The sequence below is a fragment of the Leiobunum rupestre genome, chromosome 9 (genome assembly GCF_980474605.1).
Source record: "Leiobunum rupestre chromosome 9, qqLeiRupe1.1.hap1, whole genome shotgun sequence".
NCBI lineage: Eukaryota > Metazoa > Arthropoda > Arachnida > Opiliones > Sclerosomatidae > Leiobunum > Leiobunum rupestre.
Window position 1 is genome coordinate 8811904 of NC_143392.1, and position 27586 is coordinate 8839489.

The window sequence follows — 27586 nt, forward strand, 5'->3', positions numbered from 1 at the left end:
AATAATGCACTTTACCTAGTTCGTTATCGGCACGGGACTTGGGCGAGTTTTTTACGGGTTGTATAAAGTATCTTTGGCCATTTTTATGCGGGCTTTTTCACTCTTGGAAAGAGTTTGCGTGACGTCGTGTCACGTGAGAATGAAATCAGTTGATAAAAGTAAGAGAGAGAGAGAACCTACGGGCGAAATGACCTTCTCGCGAAAAAATGACGGAGATAAAAAAATACGGTAGAACGAATTTTTATTTTATAACCTGCATCAAAAGAAAAAGCTTTGGCAGAAAATATGTCAAATTAAACAGGCTTATAACCCAAATAATTTTTCCACTTTCGAATTGTCAAAATAAAATTGCAATAAGCTATTCTTATCGATTAACCCCATTAATTTTTAATTAAAATTAAACCACGCAATTAACTTTGACAAATCGTCAATTTTTTCCTGAAGATGCTACAACGAGGAAAGTTTGATTAGCGTTAGAGGTCAAATATTATTGATCGATTTAATATTTTGTTATTAAGGATTAAATCAAATATTTGGATTAAATAACTACTGATTATCCCATTGATAGGTTCATAAAAGTTTGATTCAAATTAGTTTAATTCGGTTTTAAATATTAAATGTTATAAAGGGTTAAACTAAATATTGGAATATAGGATTATTACCGCTAGGTTGGGTTAAAAAAATCGAAAACGATTTTTTTTATTATAAATATTTTTTATAATTTTATTTAATTTCTCGATTTTTATTCAATTAATGTCTTTTCCTGTATAATTAATATTTTACTTTTATAGGTTAGCTAATCTTGAATTAAATGAAATCAGAATTAAATTTAATTACTATTTAATATTTTAGTTCTCAGATTTTCTATGTATTTTAATTTTTTAAGAACCCATTTTTTGCCATTTGTAATAATAAATAATAATAATAATAATCAGCTAGGCTAATACCCAAGGCACCACCTTAGGCCTAAGTCATCATGCGACTTTTAAAGCCCTTAATTCAGGTGGCCGGGTTACAATGCGTAGGAGGGTGGTGGCAAGCCCTGCATGCCACGCGTTCGAGCCAACAGCTCCCTACACTAACTATTACCGTTAACCTCCATTGAAATACATTGAGATTTAAAACAAATAAAAAATTGAAATCAGCCAACACTACCGCTAGGTTCCTAACATTTAGTTTATTAAATTTCAAATCATAACTATTTCTAACTCCACTTTTTTCTGACAACTAAAAATTGATTTTATTGGATTTTTTTATTTTTATTCAATTAATGACTTTTCCTGTATAACTAACGGATATTTTACTTGTATCGGTTAATTTAATTTAATTCAAGATTACCTCAATTAAATTTAATTACTATTTAATATTCTGTTTGCTCAGATTCCCTACCCATTTCAATTTTTAAGAACCAATACATTGTATGATTTAAGTAACTTAATTTAAATCAGCCAACACTGCCACTAAGTTTCTAACATTTCGTTTTTTACATTTCAAATCATAACTATTTCTAACTCCACTTTTTTTCTTACAACCTAAAATTAGGGCCTTGAATATATGATCCATAATTTTCAAAGAGTAACTCTGGAAAATATTTCATCAGAAAAACGGGTCACTGTTTCGAATGAGATGTTTTGGCCCCTACGATAAATATTGGGAGCTATCTTAGATGGACAAAGTTTGATTCATTGTTCGGCGTATCAGATCTGTAGCGCCGCTCTTCGGAACTGGATTTGGCGAAAAATGCGTTGCCGCGCTGACATTTCAGTTCGCGCTTGGCCGAGCAGCGGGTCAACGAATAACGACAATGGGATCAATACGGGGATAGCCTCAGTTCGGGGTCTCTGGTTACGCGGCAAACATGACCTGCTCTACTTTGTTTCAAATAAAGTGTCAAAGGAAAATTATTGCCTCTCTACTCGGCTTACAAATTACATAGAGAGCGGGGACCTTTCTTGTTGGGTCAACTTTTATATATTTTTCTTGTTTCCTAAAAATAACCAGCCTACAACAACGACATCTACAATGTGTTCGGGGAAACTCAAGTGGTAATTGTGTACTTAAGAAACAAGATGGTGTTAGTTAAATGTGGCTTGACAGATGCACCTTTAAATACAATACTTGCGTTGAAACAATACGTACAACAGCGACATCTACAGTGTTTTCGAGGAAACAATTTGTAATTTTGTATTTCAAAAACAAGGTATTTTTTAAATGTAACTTGACTATCAGACTAAACACAAGATAGGTGCCGCTTGTAAGAACCTTGAGATAGATGTACCTTTATATATAACACTTGTAACTATAATATGAATAATAACCAGTCCACAAAAGCGCCACCTTCCATGTGTTCGGGGAAATAAAATTTGTAATTTTGTATTTAAAAAACAACAAGATGGTTTTTGATAAGATGGATTTGGCTATCTGATTAAAAACAGGATAGTTGCCCCTTTAAATATAAACGCTTGTTTCGTAATTTTAATGCACAAAATAACTAGTCTACAACAGCGCCATCTACATAGTGTTCGGGGAAACACCAGTGGTAATTTGGTATTTAAAAACCAGATGGTGTTTGTTAAATGTGACTTGACTTTCTGACTAAAAACAAAACAGATGTACCTTTAAATATAACGCTTGTTGAAAATATAATACGAATACCCAGACTACAACAGCGCCACCTACAATTTGTAATTTTGTATTTCCAAAACAAGGTGTTTGTTAAACGTAACTTTACTATCTGACAAAAACAATAGATTCACATTTAAATATAACGCTTGTGTCGTAACTATAATACGAAAAATAACCAGTCTACAACAGCGACATCTACAGCGTTTTCGGGGAAACAATTTGTAATTTTGTATTTCAAAAGCAAGGTATTTGTTAAATGTAACTTGACCATCTGACTAAAAACAAAACAGTTGCGCCTTTAAATATAACACTTGTCGTAAATATATTACGAATAATAACCAATCTACAACAGCGCCACCTACAATTTGTAATTTTGTATTTCAAAAGCAAGGTATTTGTTAAATGTAACTTTACTATCTGACTAAAAACAAAACAGATGCACCCTTAAATATAACACTTGTCGTAAATATATTACGAATAATAACCGATCTACAACAGCGCCACCTACAATTTGTAATTTTGTATTTCAAAAACAAGGTATTTGTTAAATGTAACTTGACTATCTGACTAATAAGATGGTGTTTGTTAAATATGATTTGACTATCTTACTAAAAATAAAACAGATGCACCTTTAAATATAACACTTGTGTCGTAATTTCAATGGATATAATAACTAGTCAACAACAGCGACATCTACCATATTTTCGGAGAAACACAAGAGGTAATTTGGTACTTAAGAAACAAGATAGCGAACGCGCATTAAATCTAACCGCGTAACAAATACCAAGACAAAACTATTTCAGGTTTCTATAATTTGCAACGTACATAAATAAGGCTGGATTACAATGAGCCCATATTGACCGATTTACAAACTGCTTACAGGGAAACCATTATTTAGAGGGAACTCAGTAAAGCACTAACACTTGTAAGTGGTTCGATTGTAACGATTCATATTTATACTTAAGTTAAACGTTATTGGTGATAAAGTAATAAATACTTATGGAACAAAAAACAATTTATAGTAATTTCAAAAACTAAATTTTTTCGTGGTTTTTAAATAATTTTAAAAAATACTGAAATTCAGACAACTGGCGCCATCTGATTCAAATGTGTATTACTTAAAACGACTATGGAAAAGCTTTAAATATAGCTTAAAATTTACAATACAAAAGTTATTAAAAACTAGGAAGGTCGGTCAAAATAAAATTACGGATTTTACAAGAGACTAGTAAACTTATCTAGCCATTCCAATCCAAACGCGGATCAGGGTTGCCACAATATTTTCCGATTCAAATTCCCTGACTATTCCCTGACCATTTTAAGAGATTTTCCCTGACCTTTTAAAGGGAGTATAACCTTTTCAGGAATTTGGCGCAATACATAATTCCCTCCCCTCATTTTTCTAACCACGTGTTATACGTAGTGGGAAATACAGTAGTGTTTGAGGAATTATTCCACTAAAAGTATCCCCTCTTTGGTAGTGCTTTAATTTCTCATATCTACTAGAACGCCTTTCGTGAATCTAAAACCACGTACCTCATTATTAGGAAATTATATTTGAATAAATATCCAAACTATAATGAAAATAATTAATTTATAGCTCGGATATTGTTGTTCATATGTTAATTAAGGGTGCATTACAAAATAAACACTAACTATGAAACAATAAAGGTTTCAAGTGAGAAAACCTCTTCGGGGCGGGCACGCTTCCTCTAATAGAAGAATTGGGGGGTTCTAGACTAGCGCCATGAGCGAGAAAAGAGAGAAGCTATGGCGCACCCGACCAAACAAGGAGGGTTCTACTCCCTTTCAAGTCAAAATCAGAAAATGTTTTGCTTAAAATTTTACTTTTATCAGAAGTTTTATATGGAAAACAACCTACGTACAAAGGTATTATTGCAACGTAAAAAAATTAGCAAAACGTTAAAGGAGCTAAATAATAATGATAAAATTGGATTCCCCGACCTTTTACAAATTCTTAAAATTCCCTAACCTTTCCCCGACTTTATAGAATAATTTTCAAATTCCCTAACCTTTCCCCGACTTTATAGAATAGTTTTCAAATTCCCTAACCTTTCCCCGACTTTATAGAATAATTTTCAAATTCCCTAACCTTTCCCCGACTTTATAGAATAGTTTTCAAAATCCCTAACCTTTCCCCGACTTTATAGAATAATTTTCAAATTCCCTAACCTTTCCCCGACTTTATAGAATAGTTTTCAAAATCCCTAACCTTTCCCCGACTTTATAGAATAATTTTCAAATTCCCTAACCTTTAACCGACTTTATAGAATAATTTTCAAATTCCCTAACCTTTCACTGACGTGTGGCAACCCTGCGGATTTAAAAAAAAAATCCTTCAAACTTTCGCAAACCGTTAAGCGATAAATCACAAGACAGTAGAGAATTTTTATTTTTTTCGACGAGGCATTTGAAATGACTTAAAGGGGTTTACTCTAATACCCCAGCTTGACCCAGCCAACAGGGGCTTCTTTACGAGCTAAAGAAAACCAGAAAAAAAGCGCATTTAGCAATTCATCTTGCGGGGAATGCGAAAGACCAGTCAGATTGACCCAAATAGCCGCGGAGATTTTTTTATTTTGCCGAACGTGCCATCAACGCAATTTGGCTTAGGAGAGACAGACATAGGGTCAATCCACTTTTTCTGTTCTTTCTAAATATATATACTTGGAAAGCTTTCTTTCGTTCGGGACAGAATGAGGAAATAACCTTTTATTATTATTGTCAGAGAATGGGTAAAACTATCCTCTCTTTGGCCCAAGATTTCCGAGAAAACCGGGGAATGGCTCACTGTCAAGACATGCCTATTCCTAGCGTGAGAAAAAGGAGCTTTCGGGGAAATTACTAAATAAAAGGGTTAGTTCGTGGACCAAGAAGGATCTAATGGGACTCGCTGCACGCGATCATTAGATAATTTCGGACAATCTAGGGGTCGCTGCAGTCGAGCTTTCTCGTAAATTACCGAAAAAAGGGGTTGATCCGTGGACCAAGAATAATCTAATGAGACTCTTACACTAGATCAAAAGAGCACGTTAATGTTAGTTAATTTTAGACAATCTAGGTGCCGCTGCAGTAGAGCTTTCGCTAAAATTACCGAAAAAAAGGGTTAATGCATGGACCAAGAAGAGTCTAATGGGACTTGTATATTATCACAATAAAACGTTAATTTTAGACCATCTAGGTGCTGCTGCAGTCGAGCTTTCGAATGAATTACAGAAAAAGGGTTAATTCATGGACCAAGAAGGGTCTAATGGGACTCGCTGCGTGGGTCATTAGATAATTTCCGAAAATCAAGGTGTCACACTGCAGTCGAGCTTTAGAATTAATTACTGGAAGAGGGTTAATTCATGGACCAAGAAGAATCTAATGGCACTCGTATCCTTGATCAAAAAACACGCAAATGTTAATTTTAGACAATCTAGGTGCCGCTGCAGTCGAGCTTAGAATGAATTACCGAACGAAGGTTTATTTATGGACCAAGAAGAGTCTAAAGGGACTAGTAACCTAAATTAAAAAACGCGCCAACATTGGATAGTTTCGGACAACCTAGGTGCCGCTACAGTCGATTTCTGACCATCTTGCGTGAAGCTAAATTCTTAAACTTCTTAATTTGAAGAGACTAATTTACAGCAGCAAGGTCTTCCGGTTTAGGCCACGCCTACCATGTCTAAAAAACACGCACCTTAGATTCTACGTGCACGGTTTATTGTATTAATATAAATTCGTTTATTTTTTATACTGAAATTACTATAATAATAAACTGATTTTACAAGTCGAAAAAAGTCAAAGTCTATTAGGGCGGTAGGGTTGCCATCTGGTTCCGATTTTAACACCAAATAGCTATGTATAAGCAATGTTTATACAAGTGTAAATGCAACCAAACTTTAATTTTTAAATATTTAGAAGTTAACTATATTTAATTACCAAAAGTTAATTGGCTACTAATATAACTATCATCGTGTTTTGTCTTAGCATATTTTAATTTTTAAGTATTAAAGTGAAGGAAATTAAAAATTTAAATATTTCGCCTGGTGGAGCGTTTCTCTGTAAACGTTTTAGTAATGTCCTCTAAAAATCAACAAAAAATATGCATTTATCGAAGAGTTTTCAAACCTTTTGTACAAGCATTTTGGGTTATTTTAAAGCTACTTATGAAATCCGAAATTTAACAGAAAACGTAATCTTAAGTAACTACAACTAGAGCCTAGCGCCGCCGATCCAACGCCGCCGCCGCCGCCGCTGATATTTTCTCAGGCGCCGACTCGCCGAGTCATTTACTTTTCGGTACGCCGCCGATAAATTTTAATCCCGCCGCCGAATTGTTTTTGGCCCCTTCACGCTGCCGCCTCTGAAAACAATTCAACGCTGCCGAGGATTTTGGAAATCAAATCGGCGCTATGCTCTAACTACAACGTTGCATGAAAGTAAAAACAACGCAAGATAATTTACATGGTTTTTGCTTTAAAGAGTTATTTAATTTCTACGATGAATTCTGATACCCGTAGCGAAAACTAGTCTTTTATCAGTAATATGGGCACGGGTAACACATTATTTTTTAGCAACTCTTTCAAACATTCAAATCAATATATTTTTAAATTCCCTCCGAAAAGTTACGTGGTTTTTGCTTTCAGTCGACGAATCAAAGTACCAGTAAGTCACGCAACGGTAACTAAAGCACGTAAGATTTTCGCGAAAAAGAATTAAAAAATGAAATATATATATATAAATATATATATATATTTTAACAAGACGCAGAAAAAATTTTCTTAAGTTTGCCTTAAAATATTCTAAAAAACGGGTTTTAGGCATAATAAAGGTTTTAATGTGCGGCATTACTAAAAGGTCAAAGTGTCACGAGCCCCTTAAAAAGCGCTTCGCTGGTAAGACGCGGACCGGCTTTATTGAAAAGACTTTTTTTAACGTTAAATCGATGGGAACGTGGTCAAGCCCATTTCTGAGGTGTAATCATAAAAACGTCGCTAAATAATAAAAGTAAATAGAGAAAGTGCACTTGCCCAGAGGAGTTGGCTTTAACTTGTGCTGCTGTTTGATGGACGACATCAGTTTATCGTACAAACTCGGTTGACGCACTGGCGGAGGTGGCAAGACTCGCTTGGAAACCTTCGGGAGGAGATAGGATAATTTAGAATTTATCAATTTAATATTTTTTTTCTACTTAAGGGGGAAGAATACAGTAAAAGCCTCTTTTTCGTTCAAGCTGAACGTTTTTGTTTTAACAATTACATAATTGAAGTATATTTTTCTTATTAGGCTGAACCTTCCTCTAGTGCTTAAAATAATTTTGATAATTATAATATTATAAGTTCACGAGATATAAGGTCCTAACTAAAGGGTAGTTTGGACGCTTGCCCAACTTGTTTAGCTCCGGCGGTCCGAGTTAAAACTTAATAACTTAATTACTTTGAAATTTAAAATTGTCAAAATTATTTTAGGCACTAAACAAGAGGCTGTTCTACACTTAAATATTAATTTTATAAGTTAAAATACAAAATTAAAATAGTTCAGCTTGAAATAGCGCGAAAGTAGACAATGACCACTGTAGTCTTCCCCCTTAAGTCCATAAATTGACAAATTCGAATGTACTTACAGGAACTAGTGGAGGTCGTGACCTTATGAACTCTAGGATCAGCGCGTGAGCGTCTTTCTTGACTCGAGGGGCTAGTTCTCCATTCACCTGCGACAAAAATTAATTAATCTTCAGTTTAAAATTTAAAAAAAAGGAAAACCTTAATTCTCTTTTCAGATAAGGCTTATAAAACCTAGTTTGGATTATTTTCCGTACATATTCCAGTATAAAAAAATAATTTGGGTTCACTTGACGGGGTTTAAGTCCGGATTATAAGTCTCATCTGAAAAGGGTATTAGCTGATATTTTAGATTTAACTGAATCTACCCTTCCATTTCTATTCACATTCGCGAATGACTGTTTTAGAACAAGGGTAATTTAAGCTTGTCTAAAGATTCTTAGAGCCGCAACGCCCACAGTGGTGACTCCCCTTCGACAATTAAAATGGGTTTAACGTTACCAAGTTCTCAACTCCACAAACACAAAGTCTCATTTAGAAGAAATACCCTTACATTGAAGTTAATCGATTCAGTCTTAATACAGTCATAGTCGCGAAAAATATTAATTCCTAATTCCACATTTCTCAGGGAAAAGAAATAATTTAAATTGGGAAACACTGCCATTTTTGGGGAGGGGTTGATAATTTTCCCCTTCCAGGTGGCTATATAAAGAGTTATTTTTAGTTATCGACCAGTAGGAGACGATGGGGCAAGGAAACAGTTCACATTGCTCCCACCAAAATCTTTAAAAGATAGGGACAATTTTTTTCAAAATTGGAACCAAATAGGGACGAATGTAAACAAAATAAGATTTTTCCTAACTAAATTCCAAAACTGACTTGGTATTTATATTTGGTTTTAAATTTACAATCTAACAGGGAGGCTCTGTCCTACAATTTAATAAGGTACCATGTTCGAACTATTTTATCGTTAATCATCAGATTTGACTATTTTATAAACAGCGGATGTATAAAAATATTTTAAGCTTGCGATGGTTTCCCTGCATTTCATGAAAATAGGGTACTTTAGGGACCAAATCCCGATTTTAGGGTAGAGTAGGGACCTTTAACAAAAATGAAGACTTTTGGGTATTTTAGGTACCTGGGTGGAGGCCTGAGTTCAAAATATAAAATGGAAGTTAAAATTTTATAAAAAGACAGCCTGTAATAGTTATTTTTTCATAACCTCAAAATATTATTATGTTAATTCTTATCATTTTAATATTAATTTATAAAAAGACAACCAGTAATAATTGTTATATTTGAAAATTAAGTTGTTTTCATAGTCTCAAAATATTATTGAAAATGTTAATTAATTCTTAAAATATTAATATTCAATTATGAAAAGACCACCAGTAAGAATTGTTATATTTGAAAATTAAGTTCTTTTCATAACCTTAAAATATTAAAAATGGTTATTAATTCTTATAATAATAATATTCAATTATGAAAAGACCACCAGTAAGAATTGTTATATTTGAAAATTAAGTTCTTTTCATAACCTTAAAATATTAAAAATGGTTATTAATTCTTATAATAATAATATTCAATTATAAAAATACAACCAGTAATAGTTATATTTGAAAATTAAGTTATTTTCATAAGCTCATAATATTATTAAAAATGTTAATTAATTCTTATAATATTAATATTAAAAATATTAATAATATTCACAACAATAAAAATAACGCAAGAAAAATCACCATTATTTTCTTCAACGTATATCTCCTGGACCTGATATCATCGAGAAGCATCTCATAGGGCGTTAATTCATATTCATACGGATGAGGAAGATGATCATGAAGGTTGACTTTCTTTAACTTGACCCCTTGACGAAGTTCATGAATGACCTGCACCCATAGGCGAGCCTAATATTTAAAAAAATACAACATTAATTAACTTAATAGTTGACAAAATTATTGTTACTTATGATATTAGTTTAATAAATAAAATAACTAATATATAAATGATATTAAAAGAAGGTGAACCAAATAATGGGAGAACGGCAAGCGCTTTAAGAATTTGAAAGACAACTAGATGCGTGATAATTAGAGAAATACATATATTAAGCGAATCAAAGGTTGAAGGTACCGGTACTTTGAAAAGTAAAGAATGCATACCTGGATTAAGTCCTAAGAAGCATTCAAAGAAATTAAAACACAAATAGGCATCAGCCCAAAGCGCATAGCACCTTTTTCCAAATTAAATTAATAGTGTTGAAAGGTTTTTTAAATGCATAAATAAAGTGATCCAAGATGCAGTTTATAGAAAACAATTAAAATAACTTAAAAGGCTCCAAAAAAAGCTAGTAAAGCGTAATAAATTTAAATTAAATTTAAATTAAATATAATGCGAATTAATAAACATTACCCAGTCTCTTATCCGTAGTTGATCTAGCCTGTTGTCTGTTTCGGCGACGACTGAGTCTGTTTTCCTGAGTTCCTGTAAAACGTAAGTGAAACTTAATTAGTATTCGTTAATTATCGTAAAATCTACAGTCAAATTTCCCGGGTTAAATTTTAGTCTATTTTTGATCTACACACCCCTGTAGAAGTGTTCCAGCCGCATTACGCCGAAGCGTGACTAGTCGGCCTAACAACTAAGGGGCAACTAATATACGAAGTACGTTAAGTGACAAACCTTCGTCCCTATGGCAATTTTCTGTAAGAAACTGGACAGTTCCAGGACTTCGGCGACTAAAGCTCTGCATACTGCTTTGTAATGGGCGTCTGGCTGTGTGGCGCTTGTAATGTGAGATGCGCAGATCTGAAAAAAGAACCAAAAGAAAATTGTTTCATCATAGAAAATTAATTTACCTATTCTAAAAACCCTGATTAAGTAAATATTGTTTTTCCTAAAAATTAAATTTGCTTATTCTAAAATATTAGTAGGTAAGTATTGTAAATTCCCACGAGTATGAATCTTTCAAATGTACCGAGATTAAAGGATTTCGAAATAATAAAAATTAAAAAGTACGGAAAATTTAATATAGATGGAGCTACGGTACCACAAAGAAATAAAATTAAGCCTTCTCTTTCAACGAACGAATATTAAATTTGTTTGAAAAGAAAATTACACTGACATAAAATTTAAATTATCTAGCAAAGTAGACAAAAATGAAAAATTGTTACAATTGGATAGTAACTTTTTGTTATTAGAGATACAAAATTAAATTTGAAACAATTTTTGATTTATTTTTGACGTAACTTTTTCCTTGAAATACTTTGTAGTTTCGAAGCATATAATGTAAACATCTAGGAACTTTTTAATATTAAAACCTCAATTCCTAATTAATAATTGATATCCCACTTTAATGAATGTAGAACTAAATATTATAAATTCCCATATGTAGGGCCCCCAACTTTGGCATAAGCATAATATAAATGAGGAGGAAAATAAAATAGTGTTTTCTAAACAGTAGCTTGGCCGCTGAAGCTAATTTTTAAAAGGGTCAACTGAAAAGTTAGGCGTTTTTAGTTTCTTTTAAGACTCCACGAAAATTTTTCCTCATTTTCACCCAAACCCAAAATTGCTCAGAAATTCAATTACAAGTTGTTTTCCCTTTTTCATAAATGTAAAGATTTTCTTAAAGAAAGAAGCGTCTGCTTTTCTTCGAGCCTTGGGCAATTTGAATTTATAATACGAGACTGTACATAACGAAATTTTTTACCTTTTTTGCCGTCACACGGTACCCCTGTATTGTATAAACGGCTTCAGGCAGAGCACCCAGGATAATATTGGGGATGCAGAAGAGCTAAATTAACATTTCGAGCCCCCAAGGAGTTCTTCGCAATTTAGTGTTAAAGTATATAATAAACTCAAAAGTTAGCGGCGCGTTTATTAGAAATTGTGGGTTTTGGGGAATTCTTTGCGTTGCCTAATTATGTAAATATAAATATTTCTATACGAAAGCTTTCTACGGTAAATTAATATTAGTAGAAACGTAATACATTATCCCTATACTAATAAAGTTATTTCTTTGGATACCAGAAGTACATAAAATATTTTTAAGAAGTATCTATCTCGATAAACTGGTTTACGTTCATTGTTTGAATACCAGAAGTACATAAAGTATTTCTTAGAAGTATCAATCTCGATAAACTGGTTACGTTCATTGTTTGAATACCAGAAGTACATAAAGTATTTCTTAGAAGTATCAATCTCGATAAACTGGTTACGTTCATTGTTTGAATACCAGAAGTACATAAAGTATTTTTTAGAGAGAAGGATCAATCTTCCCATTGTCCCCAAACAACTTATGTTATTTGCTTGTACCCGCTGCTTGTCAAAGTAAGTTTTGGAAATAAATATTAAAAATTAAGTAAATACAGCTAAGATACTCAAAGGGTAAAGTAATATTGTTTTAATGCAGTTATAATATGTTATCACACGTTTTGACTAGTTACGTATGCAAATAGTTACTAAATAACCATAGGAAATTATCACTTTTTTAAATTAGAATAGAATAATTTGTATCTATTTTTTTTCTGATTTTGATTCAGTTCACTTTAAATGCGGCACAAATGGTAGTTTTCTAAACATAATTTTTAAAAAAAATTCTGAAAAATAGTGATAAATAGTAAGTAAATTTGAAAAAGAAAGCGACTTAGTAAATTTGAAAAAGAAAGCGACTTAGTAAGTAAATTTGAAAAAGAAAGCGACTTAGTAAGTAAATTTGAAAAAGAAAGCGACTTAGTAAGTAAATTTGAAAAAGAAAGCGACTTAGTAAGTAAATTTGAAAAAGAAAGCGACTTAGTAAGTAAATTTGAAAAAGAAAGCGACTTAGTAAGTAAATTTGAAAAAGAAAGCGACTTAGTAAGTAAATTTGAAAAAGAAAGCGACTTAGTAAGTAAATTTGAAAAAGAAAGCGACTTAGTAAGTAAATTTGAAAAAGAAAGCGACTTAGTAAGTAAATTTGAAAAAGAAAGCGACTTAGTAAGTAAATTTGAAAAAGAAAGCGACTTAGTAAGTAAATTTGAAAAAGAAAGCGACTTAGTAAGTAAATTTGAAAAAGAAAGCGACTTAGTAAGTAAATTTGAAAAAGAAAGCGACTTAATAAGTAAATTTGAAAAGTAATTTTAAGTTAGATTTAGCTCAGTATCAGGACGGTAAATATCCCTACGCAGAATAATTTTGGCTGAGTTACAGCGGTAATTTGGAAGTTGCATCAAGCCTCCAAAAGTTAAATGTCTCATTTTATGGCTTGCATTAAATAGTGCCTCGTAACATATGTTAAATTCACCAATTATGTCCGACCAAAAGTTTATATGTGCCATAAACCAACTATAACCGCGAATTCCTCTAATTTATGAATACGCAAATTACGAACAGCGCCACCATCCGTTAAAAATTAAAGATATAGGGGTCGAAATTATTAACGACACACTGTGGTCATTATTTTGGAAAAATCTGCACGCGTAAAATCCTCGTGTTAAAGTCCATCAAAGCGTACCTTTTAAACGATCTGGCCGCTTTTCAGGGTTCATTTATTTTTAGCCATTTCGCTAATTAAAAACAAACACAAGAGGACAGTGCCGCACCCCAACTACGCCGTATAAATTCATAATCTCGAATTAGTATTCCAAAGCCCTCTTAATTCGACCAGCAGTTTGGTCAAGGCTAAAAAAGCAATTACAATGCTCATCCTAGCAACCCACTAAAAACGGGAGGTGGGTTGTTTCCACTATATTATTATACCCTCCAACCAACTACGAAAAAACTTATACTGTCCAAAAATTATAAATGATTAGATTTGGGAACGGAGAAAAAAATTATGTTAAAATAGGGGTATACTACGTAGATAAAGGTGGCATTTATATCCGCAAGGTGGCATCAAATAATCAGGTCGGAAACATAAAGGCTAGTCTTTCAAATATTTTCTGCATTAATTTAGTTCAAATAAACAAAAACTTTTAAAATGAAAAACTCTTATTGTTTATAATTTGTGTTTAAAAAATACTATAATAATAATATCAAATAAGGTTAGACAGTTGTTTTAAACCGCGACTCTCCCGCCCCCACGCGGTATACATTTTCATTATTATTGTAATTTTAAAATCTTTATTTAGATAGGGAAATTTTTCGAAATCGTGGTTGAAACGACGTAAATAATGGAGGGCGGTATAATAATAATATTAGACTGAATGACGTCATTCTAGGCCAAGGTCGCGAAAGCCCTCTGGCGTTTCTATGTCGAACTAAAGAGGCCCTCGTAATATTGTAAGATGGGAATCCTTTTCAATGAAATCCACGTAATACGTGGTGTAAAAGTGTAATGGTAGGGTTTAATAGACCAGAAGGGGAGAAGTCGTGATAGCTTCTAGCGCTGGGTGGAGCTCTAGAGGGCGAACTTGGGGAAGGTGAACAAAAATATTTAAACGTTATATCTCGATAGAGAGACTGAAGTATCATCCCAAATAGTCCCTCTTTGCAATACCCTGCAGCGAATAATAAATACTCGGAAAATAATATAAGTCCCAACAGATTACCAAACAAATTCAAAAAGTATAATGGTAAAATTTATTTTTGAAAAGCAGATTTTGTTTAGTTTTCCATTTCTGTAGACGATCATTTATTGTCCTAAAAGTAAAAGTCATAACAGGGCCCCCACTCAAATCTTCAATTTTCTTATAGGAAAAATAGGATTATTTTTCTAAAAATATAGGACTTTATAGGACTATTTTTACAATATTATAAGATTTTATAGGACTATATATGCTATTTAATTTACTAACTTTATGCATTTAAAAACCAAATCTATATTTAGATAAATCTTTGATTTTCACTTAAAAAATATAAACTATTTAACCATGTTATCACAAAATATACTATTAGCTAACCATATTAATAACAAAAGTGTAGACTAGAATGACTTGGCATAGAAATTTATCCTATAGCTAAATCTAGCAATTTAACTGAGTGGCTGGATTTGAAATGGGCAAAATATCAAAATTATAGGATTTAATAGGACTTTTGGGGGATTTTGCTAAAAATATAGGATGTTATAGGACATTTTTGAAAATATAGGATTTTATAGGAATTATAGGACCTCTGGGGGGCCTGTCATAATTTAACACCGATATTTAGATTAAGGCTAAGATAAACTTTTTATTCTAAGTTAAAATTGAATACGTCTTGTTAAGCCATATATTTAGCGTTATTCTTTGCGACCAATTTTATGACCTTTAAAAACACGCTTTCGTTCGATCGCAGTCGACCGTGGGGCTACTTTATAAAATATAAATAACTGGAATTTGAAGAACAGCTCGAGGCGAATTTGGAATTTCTATAATGATATAATTAAAGAAGTTCGAACGATGTCTAGTTCTAGGTAGGCCTAGAGAATTATGTTAAACTTGTAATTAGCGGGATAATATCTCACATTGTCTATTAAAAATTGCCGACGAATTCAGGTACGGGTATAGAAACTACCAAATACAAAACCTTTAGATCAGCATCATTAACCGGCGATTTTGACTCTTAAATACACCCCGAATTGGATTTTTTTTGGGTAAAAGCAGAAGTAAATGAACCGAAGTTATCAGACTGCTATACTTCCCATGTTGGACGCGTTTTCCTTATAAAGTTACCTTTGGACCATGGATAGTAGATTTTAAGAGGATCGGTAAAAAGCCTGGTATTTAGCCCCCATAAACCAATCGCACTAAGGGAGTCGTCCAAGGTTATTTGAAAGAAACAAGTATCGCTAAGAGTGGACGATACTGTTCGAAAAAAGAAAAAAGATAAACACGAAGTACATTTTAACGCCAAAAGGTAGTTTTTCAAGTTTTTATAGATTAAATATGATATACTAAATATCAGTTGATAGCTTTTATTGAATTAAAAAACCAAAATTAAAAATTACTAAAATATAACGCGCAAAAAATTACGTAACAATATCAACCGTATTAGATTGCCATTTTGAAATTTTAAGATCACATGGTACAAACGACCTTGCAAGACTCCCTCGGAGTCTCTCGAACTGATTGATACCTGTCCTCTTAATTTACTGTCCATATTTGGACCTCGAATTTGAAATTTTGTGCGCTCCTAGACCCAGAAAAAACATTTTGATTTTTAAGAAACTTTTTTATACATAGAAATAGCTATACCCACAATTTCCAAGCGCAATTTATCGCGTCAAAAGACGGGGATGGAAATTAGCTTTCATTTGACTATTTTCTCATCATTTTCATAAAGATAACGCCCTGATCGAATGCACGCGCAATTAATTTCCGTACACCTGTACGACAGACGCTACCTAATTAAAATTCACGACGATATATTCAAATTAATCATTAAAATCCTTCGAATATAACGAGATTATCGAAGCGTGCAAATAAAGATTGTATTGCAGTTGTATTAAAATCTGTTCAACGATTTCTTTAAGATAAAATTATTCAATTTGCATATCGATTAAATGGTCGAACAATTTTTGAAATATTTTAATTACCGATACATCCAAAACAAAAAAAATAGTTCAGGCACCTCTTTATATAACTTTTTATGTAAAGTAATAAGAAATATTTAATTTGCATATCGATAAACTGGACGAAAAATCTAAATTTTGTTATATTGGCAATTAAGTAAAATTTTTAAATTCATGCACATATCACTTAAAGTAATTGGAAATTTTTACTATCGATTAAATGATCGAATAATCTTAGTTAGTGTAGAGAGCTGTTGACTCGAACGCGTGGCATTGCCACCACCCTCCTACGCATTGTAACCCGGCCACCTGAATTAAAGGCTTTAAAAAGTCGCTTGATGACTTAGGCCTTCGGTGGTGCCTTGGGTATTAGCCTAGCTGATACTTTAATTACCAATATAGTAAAAAAATTAAATATTTAAAATTCCTACACATGTTTAAATCACTTATTGAGTAATTGGAAATATTTAATTTTATTATCGATGAAATGGTCGAATAATCTTTGAAATAGTTTAATTACCAAAGTAACAAAAAATATTTGAAATTCATACAAATGCTTGTACCACTTTTTATATATAAAGTAATTGGAAATCTATTAAATGGTCGAATAATCTTAGAAAAACTTTAATTACCAATACGGTAAGAAAAACAATATTACAAATTAACGCACCTATTCATATAACCTTTTGTATAGAAGTAACAGGAAATATTCAATTTAATTAACGATTAAACGGTCGAATAACCTTTGAAATATTTTAAATTAACAACATAGGAAAAATCGATAAAAATATTTCAAAATTCACAAACCTGTTTATATAAATTTTCGTATATAATAGTAATCGGAAATGTTATAAATTTTGAAATACAGTAATTGATATGTCAAAAATGATGGACCAAGATACCTTCCCATCCAAATGGCTAAATTTAAAGGGACTATTTTTGAAAAGAGTTTAACATACATGCTATTAGGAGGGATAAAAAAGTGTTTGGAACGCTTGTAAAGACTCGCATGACTAGCCATCCAGATTTAGGCACTTTCCCTTGGGCTGTTTCGACGATCCAACCGTCCATTGGATCATTCGAATCACGTGATTTACCAACAAATAGTCTATTCTTTCCGGAGAGTAATTTAGGGTCTTTTTGTTTCCAATAGAACTTTTTTCTTTTAGGAAAAAACTTTCGCTCTCGATTTAAATGACGCGAAAAGCGTTCTTTCACACGCGTAACTGCGTGGCTGTGCCAAATCGCCATTTCACGGTAAGAACTAGAAAAAGTTTGACCGGGGAAATTATTGTTTGCGTTTCGATACATTGTAATTAGATTAAATTAATTGGCATTTATACTTCCGCACTGATCAAATGTCCTAGAACTTTTATCATAATTTTTTAAATCATAATAATTTAATGAAACCAAAAGTAAAATAATAATTTTAAGTATGACAAATAGCCTAGAACCGATTATTATTATTGAGCAATCCAGGTTTCATTTAGCACAGAGCCCCCTAGTATCTAAAATATAACAGGGTTCATACAACTAATAGCAACCCAATTTCCCTGATATTTCCTGGTTTTCCCACGGATATGTCTGATTTTCCCAGGTGTAATTAAAATTAAAATTCATATTTACAGAGTACCTCATTTCATGATTGTCATTTTAACTTAATTGGTTTGATATTATCATATAAAAGGTGTAATGAAGTGCAAAATTTGGTATATGAAACCTTATTGATGTAAATTTGTGCTCTTCCAGGAAAACTTTCTGAACCCTCATAAATTTCCCTTATTTTTCAGATTTTATTTCAAAACAAAAATGGGAATTTCCCTGACTTTTCTGTTGAAAATCTAATTCCCTGATATTTCAAAATTTTCAAGGTCTTCCAGGTCTGTATGAACCCTGAATATACTAAGACCAAAGACGATAATATACTACTCGGTTCAGTTGCAATTCCAAGTCTGAGTTAGGCGGGAGAGTCAGTGTTGAAAACAGGTTCGGTTAGAAAATTAGCATTGAAACAATAGGAAGTGTCATACTTATGGTTACTATATTACTTACGATGAAACGATACCCCCGTCAAAAAAGAGCTATCATTCAATAAACTAGTACGCGAACAACCTGCGAGTGGGTCCAATTAATATTAATTACCCACACTGATAACAATACCTCGGATTACGAACAATTAAACGTTTTCTTATCACAACCAATTTTTAAAATATACCTCGAGTTATATAAAATAATGCGTAAAATTAAATAAAAATTTTCCCGCATGCCCAGATACATAATGATTGACACACAGGGACAATTCCTTAAATTCGAGTCATTACACTCGTATTAAAAACCAATCAAAATAGTCCAATTGTCCGTTCGAAAATAGCCTCGAAAATATAATTTCAAGATAAAAAAGCGCAAATACTTTCTAAAATTTACTAACGCTATTAATAGAATGCCCGTTCATTTCCAGAAAAATTGATTTTAAAAAACTTTCGAATTATTTGTAAGGCGTATTGAAAAACACGGTTGTCTGAGTTAAATAAATTTGATTTAAGTTGGTTGTTTAAATCAAATGATATTTAAAAAATAATTGACTTAAATAACGTATTATACTAAAATAATAACGTATTTACGAAAATGTACGAAATTTCAATTCAGAAAAACTGAAATTGAATTTTATTATTAGTTAATTCAATTTAATAAACATTAATTGAAACTATAGTTTACGTTATCGTCGCACTCAAATTAATTATTCTGTCAAGAAAAACAGGCATAATACCTTAAAAAATCTACAACCCTGTTGAAAAACCGCAAATTTTAAATTACTTGTCTTGAATTAATTACTTAAATGAAGGAAAATTGTATTATAAATAAATAATTCAATTTAATAAAGATTAATTTAAAGGGAATATAACCTCAGGTTTTTTGCCAACACTTTGACCATTTCCCGCTCCCTCCTATGGCTTCAAATATTTTTGGCACTGGTTAGTGATTTCCCGCCAAAATTGTTAACATAACATAAAAAACCTTTAAAAATAATTGGGGTTATATTCCCTTTAAACTATATAGTTAACATTACCGTCGGAATCAAATTATTTATTAATTTGTCAAGAAAAATAAACCTAAAAAATCAACAACCCTGTTGAGAAACCGCAAATTTTAAATTAATTCATTCATAATGCATTAATTATTTAAATGAAGGAAAACTGGAAATTATCGTCGTCCTTCCAAACGAAAAGACTTTCTTGGAGACCAAAGAAGCCGCTTAAATGCCGAAGTAGCGTCAATTAACTACATCAAATAAAAATGTTGAAATGGATAAACTCTTTTCACCAGAGACATTTAGATAAAGTATCTTGAACAGGCTGTCAATTGTAATAAAAAGAACGTCTCTTATCGCGGTAATGAACTTGTAAAAATTATCACGCTATTAATACGTGTTAAAATATTGCACTTAAAAAGTGCCCTCGAATTATCAAAAATATGACTAATATTAACCGCAGTTTAAATATAAGAGTGTAGATGGCGCTACGTGTAATGGTCTAGGCACTTTATACAATCCCACTGAAAATCTCATTCCCACATATCAATGACTCGTTACGTCAAACCCACTTTACGATAAAAACAACCGCTTTTATAAAAACTCCTCAAAAAACTAACGAATTTCGTTGACCTTAAAAAATATTTAAATAATAGGATTAAATTGGGCCTATCGATTTGAAGAAAGAGTCGATTATTCAAAGAATATATTTTTTTAAAACGGATTGAATTAAAAAATGGAAATTTTTACAATGAAGAAAAAATTTACGACAATTCATAGAAAACAATTTTTAAACAGATATTTGAAAAGCGTCGAATTCTTAAGTTAAAAAATAAATAATATTTTTTCTCAAAAGAGGGCTAGCGGTAAGATAAGGTGCGCTGTACGAGGTCACCACTAGGCGGCGTGTCTATCTATAGTCGATATATTTTAAAGAGAATCTTGACATTCAATTCTGCATGCCGTAAATCAGCTGCAGACCTAAATACCGGAGAAGGTTCCTAAACAAGTTTGTCCGAGAAAAGGCATTCGTAGTTTTACTATTTTTCACGTTGAAAACCTTGCATGAATGGATTAAAGCTAGTTTGGGACCGGACTATTGGGAAGTTCGAATGTTGAAGGCATTGTAATTTACGGGCTAAATGTAACTCGCTTAAGATCGATTCACTTCGACTGAAAAGCTAAACAAGATGTCACGGACATTTAAGTACACACAATCCCCGGTGTGTTAAATATATTTTAAATATTAAATTTAAACCAATTTTCAATCATCTTGTACCAGAAGTAAATGAACCAAAGTTATCGAAATAGCGCTCAGAATCGGAGGGCGTTTTCCTTATGAAAATGATGAGAAAATCGAGTAAAAATAAAAGCTAATTTCCATCCCCGTCTTTTGACGTGATAATTTGACCTTGGTAATTGTAGGTATAGCTATTTCAATGTATAACAAATGGTTTCATAAAAACAAAAACGGTTTTTTTTCGGCCTAGAAGCGCGCAACATTTCGAATTCGAGGTCCAAATTTAACTTCATAAGGAATACGCCTCCAACACGAGGAGTATAGCAGTCTGATAACTTCAATTCATTTACTTTTGCTTTTACTTAATAAACCAAAGAGGAATTTTATCGAAATTGAATTTTTCGAGTTACCTGGTTTTGGAAATAAGGTAGCGAAACGCAAATACTGTAATTTAAATTAATTTTTAGGGAAACCGAATTTTCCGAGTTACCTGGTTTAGGAAATAAGGTAGCCATGCTTTTGGAGTTAGATGGCGCCTGTATCAAATGGCACGAAAATCAAATATGACAGTAGTGCGTACGTGGGTTGTGGGGTCCCGCGAATTGGCCAGAAATCTCATTTAAAATTAAAATTTCGTTAACAAGCCAATATGCAACCAATATTAGACTATATTATATTTTACTTCTTTCAGAAATTAATAAATTGAAATCAACCGATATTTCAGTACAAAGGTTATTGCAACGTTAAAAGATTAATAAAACTTTCGAGCTTCTAAATAATAATAACAGAATTTGTCGAAGATCTAGAGTAAAATTACCTTAAAAAAGTGTCAAGAAAAATGGTATTCCCCGACTTAAATTCTTAAAATTCTCCTGACCTCTTAGGCCCATTTTTAAATCCCTGACGGGTGGCAGCCCTGTAATACCACCAAACTAATTTAGCTACTACTCTGCTTACGGCGCTCATTTAATAAGTTTCGTACAAGATGGAAAAAGCGATGTGAACTTTTAAATGAGTTTCGATACCAGCAAACTACCGTTCCTTCTAACTACAAAAGAAAGATTTTTACAAAGACTTAAAATTTAAAAAAATATTATGCTTGAAATTTAAAAAAATATTATGCTTGAAATTTAATTCATCCCACGTTATTAAATGGACGTTAATATTTTTTTACCTCTAAAGAAAATTATATTTATAATAGTAGGGTATATCAACAAGTAGACCTTGGGAGCGCGTGATGTAAATTTTAAAAAGTAGGTGGTACGAGGGTGATATAAAATTATGTAAATAATAAATTTAAAATTAAGCTTTTCCCGTGAAAGTTATGGTCATTACCATGTCATAATAAAAACCTCCTGTTTTCGACGTATTTGGATCACGGACTACTTAGAGAAAATGTATATAAAAGAATCGCTCGTAACTCAAAATGTGATTCCATATACATAGAAATTACATTTAAACTTATGTTTTTATTTAAAATCTATTTTTGTGGAGAAGCCCTTATTCCATATTTGATTGACCTTCAAATCATAAAAATTCGACCTTCAAATCGCGAAACCTTACAATTTGAAGAGATTCAGAGTTTCAGACAGGCCTACACTAACTGGTACGTATTAATAAAAGACTTAATAGCAACAAGTGGAAAGCAACATGACGAAATTCGCGATACTCGGGAAACGGGCTATTTGAATAAAAGTGGCAATTATTTCCGTCTGGTGGCGCGCCGATCGCCTCCATTTGATCAGTCTGAGAGCGACAGAGAGAAAGAACAGGATATCAAAGCTGGCCGTCCGAACTCCGGCGAACACAAACAAACGGAGATTAAAAGGGAGCTCAGGAAACAATTAATCGGGTACTACGACGTAACGAATGCTGGCGAATATACAGTTACTGATGAAAAGGCGCAGCTCAGAAAATGGCCATTTATTTCGTAACAATATATCGAGCCAAATCATCGTCGTCCCCCAAAAAGAATTGGATATGAGGGGTGTTTCAATGCGCGACATACATATTCAAATTCACGCAGGGGTGGATACGAAACACCCCCATCATCTCCATCAGGGCTGGCTCTCCTTTGTTCGACCATTGTTTTGTATTCTTTATATACGGGATTAAATTCTAAGATATAATGGAAAATACTGTGATTTAGTTGAATCAAAAAGGCAGGGCCTCCACTCAAATTTTTATACGAAAAATAGGATTATATTTCTAAAAAATATAAGATTTAAGGGACAATTTTTTTTAATTATAGGATTTTATAGTCCTATATATTCCATTTCATTTACTAGCTTTATGCATTTAAAACGAAATCTATAATTAGTGAAATAAATGTTATTATATATACGGGATTATAATTGTAAGAAAATATAGAAAATACTATGATTTAGTTGAATCAAGAATGCAGGGCCCACAGTCAAATCTATTATAGGAAAATTGGATTATATTTCTAAAAAATATAGCACTTTATAGGATAATTTTTTTCAAAATTATAGGATTTTATAGGACTATATACGCTATTTAATTTACTACTAATTTTAAAATTCAAATCTATAATTAGTTAAATAAAACTTATGGGATTATAATTCAAAAAATTTATAGAATATACTATGATTTAGTTGAATCAAGAATGCAGGGCCTACCCTTAAATCTTCAATTTGTTTATAGGAAAAATAGGATTATATTTCAAAACAATATAGGACTTTGTAATTTTTTCAAAATTATAGGATTTTATAGGACTATATATGCTATTTAATTTACTAACTTTATGCGTTTAAAAACAATATATTTTTGTGAAATAAATCTTTGATTTTCACTTAAAAATAGGAACTATTTAACCATTTTATCAATAAAATATACTAGTAGCTATCCATGTTAATATTCTGGCACCAGGGTCCAGTTTCCCCCCTAGCGAGTAGGCCTAATAATAAAAATAAAATCAATCGATTTTTTATTTAAATCGATTTTTTAATCGATTTTTTTTTATTTTATTTAAATCGATTTTTTAATCGATTTTTTTATTTTATTTAAATCGATTTTTTTATTTAAATCGATTTTTTTTTATTTAAATCGATTTTTACTTTTTTTTATTTAAATTGATTTTAACTATTTTTATTTAAATTGATTTTAACTATTTTTATTTAAATTGATTTTAACTATTTTTATTTAAATTGATTTTAACTATTTTTATTTAAATCGATTTTAACTATTTTTATTTAAATTGATTTTTACTATTTTTATTTAAATTGATTTTTACTATTTTTATTTAAATTGATTTTTACTATTTTTATTTAAATTGATTTTTACTATTTTTATTTAAATCGATTTTTTATTTCATTTTATTTAAATCTATTTTTATTTCATTTCATTTAAATCTATTTTTATTTTATTTCATTTAAATCTATTTTTATTTTATTTCATTTAAATCGATTTTTTATTTCATTTAAATCGATTTTTTATTTTATTTTATTTAAATCGATTTTTTTACATTTTATTTATTTTTATATTTAACGGTTATTTTACTTTTATCAGTTAGATCATCTTAAAAATTAAATTTTAATTACTATTTAATATTTTAGTTTGCTCAGATTTTCTATGTATTTAATAATTTTTATCCCGCTATTGAAATAAATTGGGTGATTTAAATCGATGATTTAAAAAAAGTTCATTTAAATCTTGATTTTAATCAGCCAACCCTGTAGCATAGTATAGATCGAAACAATTTTTATGGTTGACGATATGTTTAACAGCTGATGCCAAAAGATACTACGCTTTGACCTGACCAAACTATAAAAAAAATTCAATTTCAAAAACATTTCGTACGTAGTCATTGATTTCGTATAAAAAATAGTTTAGACTAAACACACAATTTTTGGTTTTTGAAAAAGTATGTTACAGAATTAGACTAAAACTTATAAATTTTTGTTATTCGCGAGTCTAGGTGGCATAACGGAGCTAGCTTCTCCGAAGTAGCACCGATGATCTAGCGTCTGCTACAAACAAACTTAAGTTATAAGAACGTTTTTTTCTTAAATAAACTTATCAAAATATAAGCAAACGATGCAAAAAAATTATATTAAAATGAAAATATCATTATTTATAAAGTCAAATTTACGAATAACGATGAGGAAAAACTAATAGCGTTTGCTTTATCCGCTACCTATCTAGGTTTAAATGGCGAACCAAAGGGGGCGTAGCGATAGTTTTCGGTCACGAATAGCTTATAATAGTTTTCTATCCGTACACGTTGAGCCACCGTCTATAAAATTATTCGCGGAAAATAAAATTATGATGATTAACCCTTTCTCTAATAACCCAACACGCAATAGCGGTAATGTCGTAAATCAACGCACGTGAAAATGAATATCAACTATTACTCAACGGCAGGATATTGTCAAGAATTCCAATATATATATATACACCGTTCCAGAGCTCGAATTCACTGCTTGACTAATAAAACAATTCATTCTAATTCTATATTTGCCAAGGCCGTTATTTTCAGAACCCAACACCAGAAAAGTTTAGATGAGCTTTAAAAATCCCATATTTTATATAGATTATTGTTAAAAGTTTAAAAAAATATGTAAATATTCAAAATAGCCTTGAGCTTGGACTTTTTATTTTTTACCTCTATGATAATTTGCATATCGCGCTACTGTAAGGGCGGATATACGTCCACGAAAAGCAAAGAGTTCCAGTCATTCATTCTGTTCTCTCGCGAATATCATCGAGTCCATTTAACCGCGAATCAAGATTGCCCACACTTCTTTCCTTTTGACAGTCCCACGCGAAGGTATTTAAAACGCGCGCGGTATAATTACTTTGATGCCCACTTCGTTTGGTGCAGGCCATGGACCGGTGTTCCTACGACACGGCTCCGGATGGCAATTACGCGCTTATTAGAAGCGTTAATGATTAAGATCCAAATACGTAATTTGGAAGTGCCGCCGGGGTTTCTTTGAACTAACTTGGCGCGATGAAAAATCTCCGTTAACCGATGGAATAGACTTATACAGGGTGTTTCAAAAGGTTATCCAAATATTTTAAGGAGTTGTAGGGGGTGAGTTGAGAAGTATGCCTGTTTTTCCCCGTTTTCCTACAATGAGTTAAAAGAGCGCCAGAGAGCTTCAACGTGTGGCCTACTAGCCCCTGGAAGTAGGCCGCAGGGAAAAGCGAACAGTAAGGTTTGGTTTCATGTGATAGGTAAAATAATTGAGGTAACCAGCGTAAAAAAGTTAACTTAAACAGTATTAAAAGTCCCCGCTGCTTGGTTTTGCGCTGGTTGCAACCTACTTCGAGGGGCTAGTAGGACACACTTTGAAGCTCTCTGGCGCACTTTTAACTCATTGTAGGAAAATGGGGAAAAAACAGGCATACTTCTCAACTCACCCCTACAACTCCTTCAAATTTTTGCATCACGTTTTGAAACACCCTGTATTTGAAATTTATAACAACAAACTATTTTTAATAGTGCGGGGTGAACACAGAATATTTTAAAATCCTTTAAAGGAATTATAGGAAATTTATTAGTGAAATATAGGAAAATATAGTAAGAAAATTAAAAGAAAAAAGGAAAAAATTAATTAAAAATAATTATACAATAAGACAAAACAGTTGTCAAAATTGTTTAAAGGGGGTATAACATTCAAAATAAGTCGATAATCGAAAACAATAAATTCATTAAAAGTAGAAACCATCTTTATTATAAAATTATAAGCAGACAACGAAGCTAAGAGCTAACTGAAATAAAGCGTATCAATATATAAGCAGACGATAAAAATAGTCGAAAACTATCGGCGAACAGTGTTGGAAATAAGCATCTTTAAAAACGAGATGTTTAAAAAAAATATAAACTATTTTTATTTCTTCAGACTTTTGAGTTAAAATATAGGGTTTTATAGGAAATTTAATTAAATTATAGGAGAAAAATGGAAGGACGTTAGTGTAAAATTGATTAACAGTCGAAATGGTCCAACAAAGTTCACCAATCAACTGGCAATTTATTTAAATTTTACTCGAAAATCCAAAAATCAATAAAACCTATTTTTAAATTGGTAATACGCAAGCGAATTATACCTTTCAGCCCAAATATCTTTTTTAGGATCTTTATCATTTTAAAATCCCAGATTATTAAAAGGATTTTCATTCGAAACCTCTTACCAAATGCAGTTGACAATTGGATATTCAGGATTTTTCGATATATCAAGAAAAAATCTCAAGAAAAGAGATTTTAAATCTAAGATTGAATCCAGCTTTTCAATAAAGTTAATATCCCAACAAAAAAATATAACCCAATTAAAAAATAAAATAAAATTGTAACCAAAAATCTATATACTATATATAATGTACTATACTATATATAATAAGATATATAATGTACTATACTATATATAATAAAATATCTGTATTCGTAATAATAGTTCGTTTTTTCGGTATTATATGTAATATATATAATTGTTTGGCATAGAAGTTAACTGTCGACTTAGACATTAAACGAATTTAAATTAAATTAAAATCCACTTTAAAATCTATTTTTGATCCAAAATCTATTACATACCAAATGCAGATATGTCGTTAACAATTGGAGATTAAGGTTTAAAAGGGATATAGAACACTCCTAAAATAACTCAATTCGAAATAAATTAAATCATTTCCCAACATAC

At 31.6% G+C, this 27586-nt stretch overlaps 1 protein-coding gene across 1 annotated transcript in view; it reads right to left on the reverse strand.

The window, feature by feature from the left end:
* spir (spire type actin nucleation factor) overlaps positions 1-27586 on the reverse strand; it is a 116648-nt gene that overhangs the window by 16522 nt on the left and 72540 nt on the right. The window contains exons 4-8 of the mRNA XM_090158187.1: positions 10872-10997; positions 10602-10673; positions 9935-10099; positions 8255-8341; positions 7662-7767 (exon numbers count right to left, since the gene is read on the reverse strand). Of these exons, the coding sequence (XP_090014313.1) occupies positions 7662-7767; positions 8255-8341; positions 9935-10099; positions 10602-10673; positions 10872-10997 (556 nt within the window). The remainder of the gene's footprint in view (positions 1-7661; positions 7768-8254; positions 8342-9934; positions 10100-10601; positions 10674-10871; positions 10998-27586) is intronic.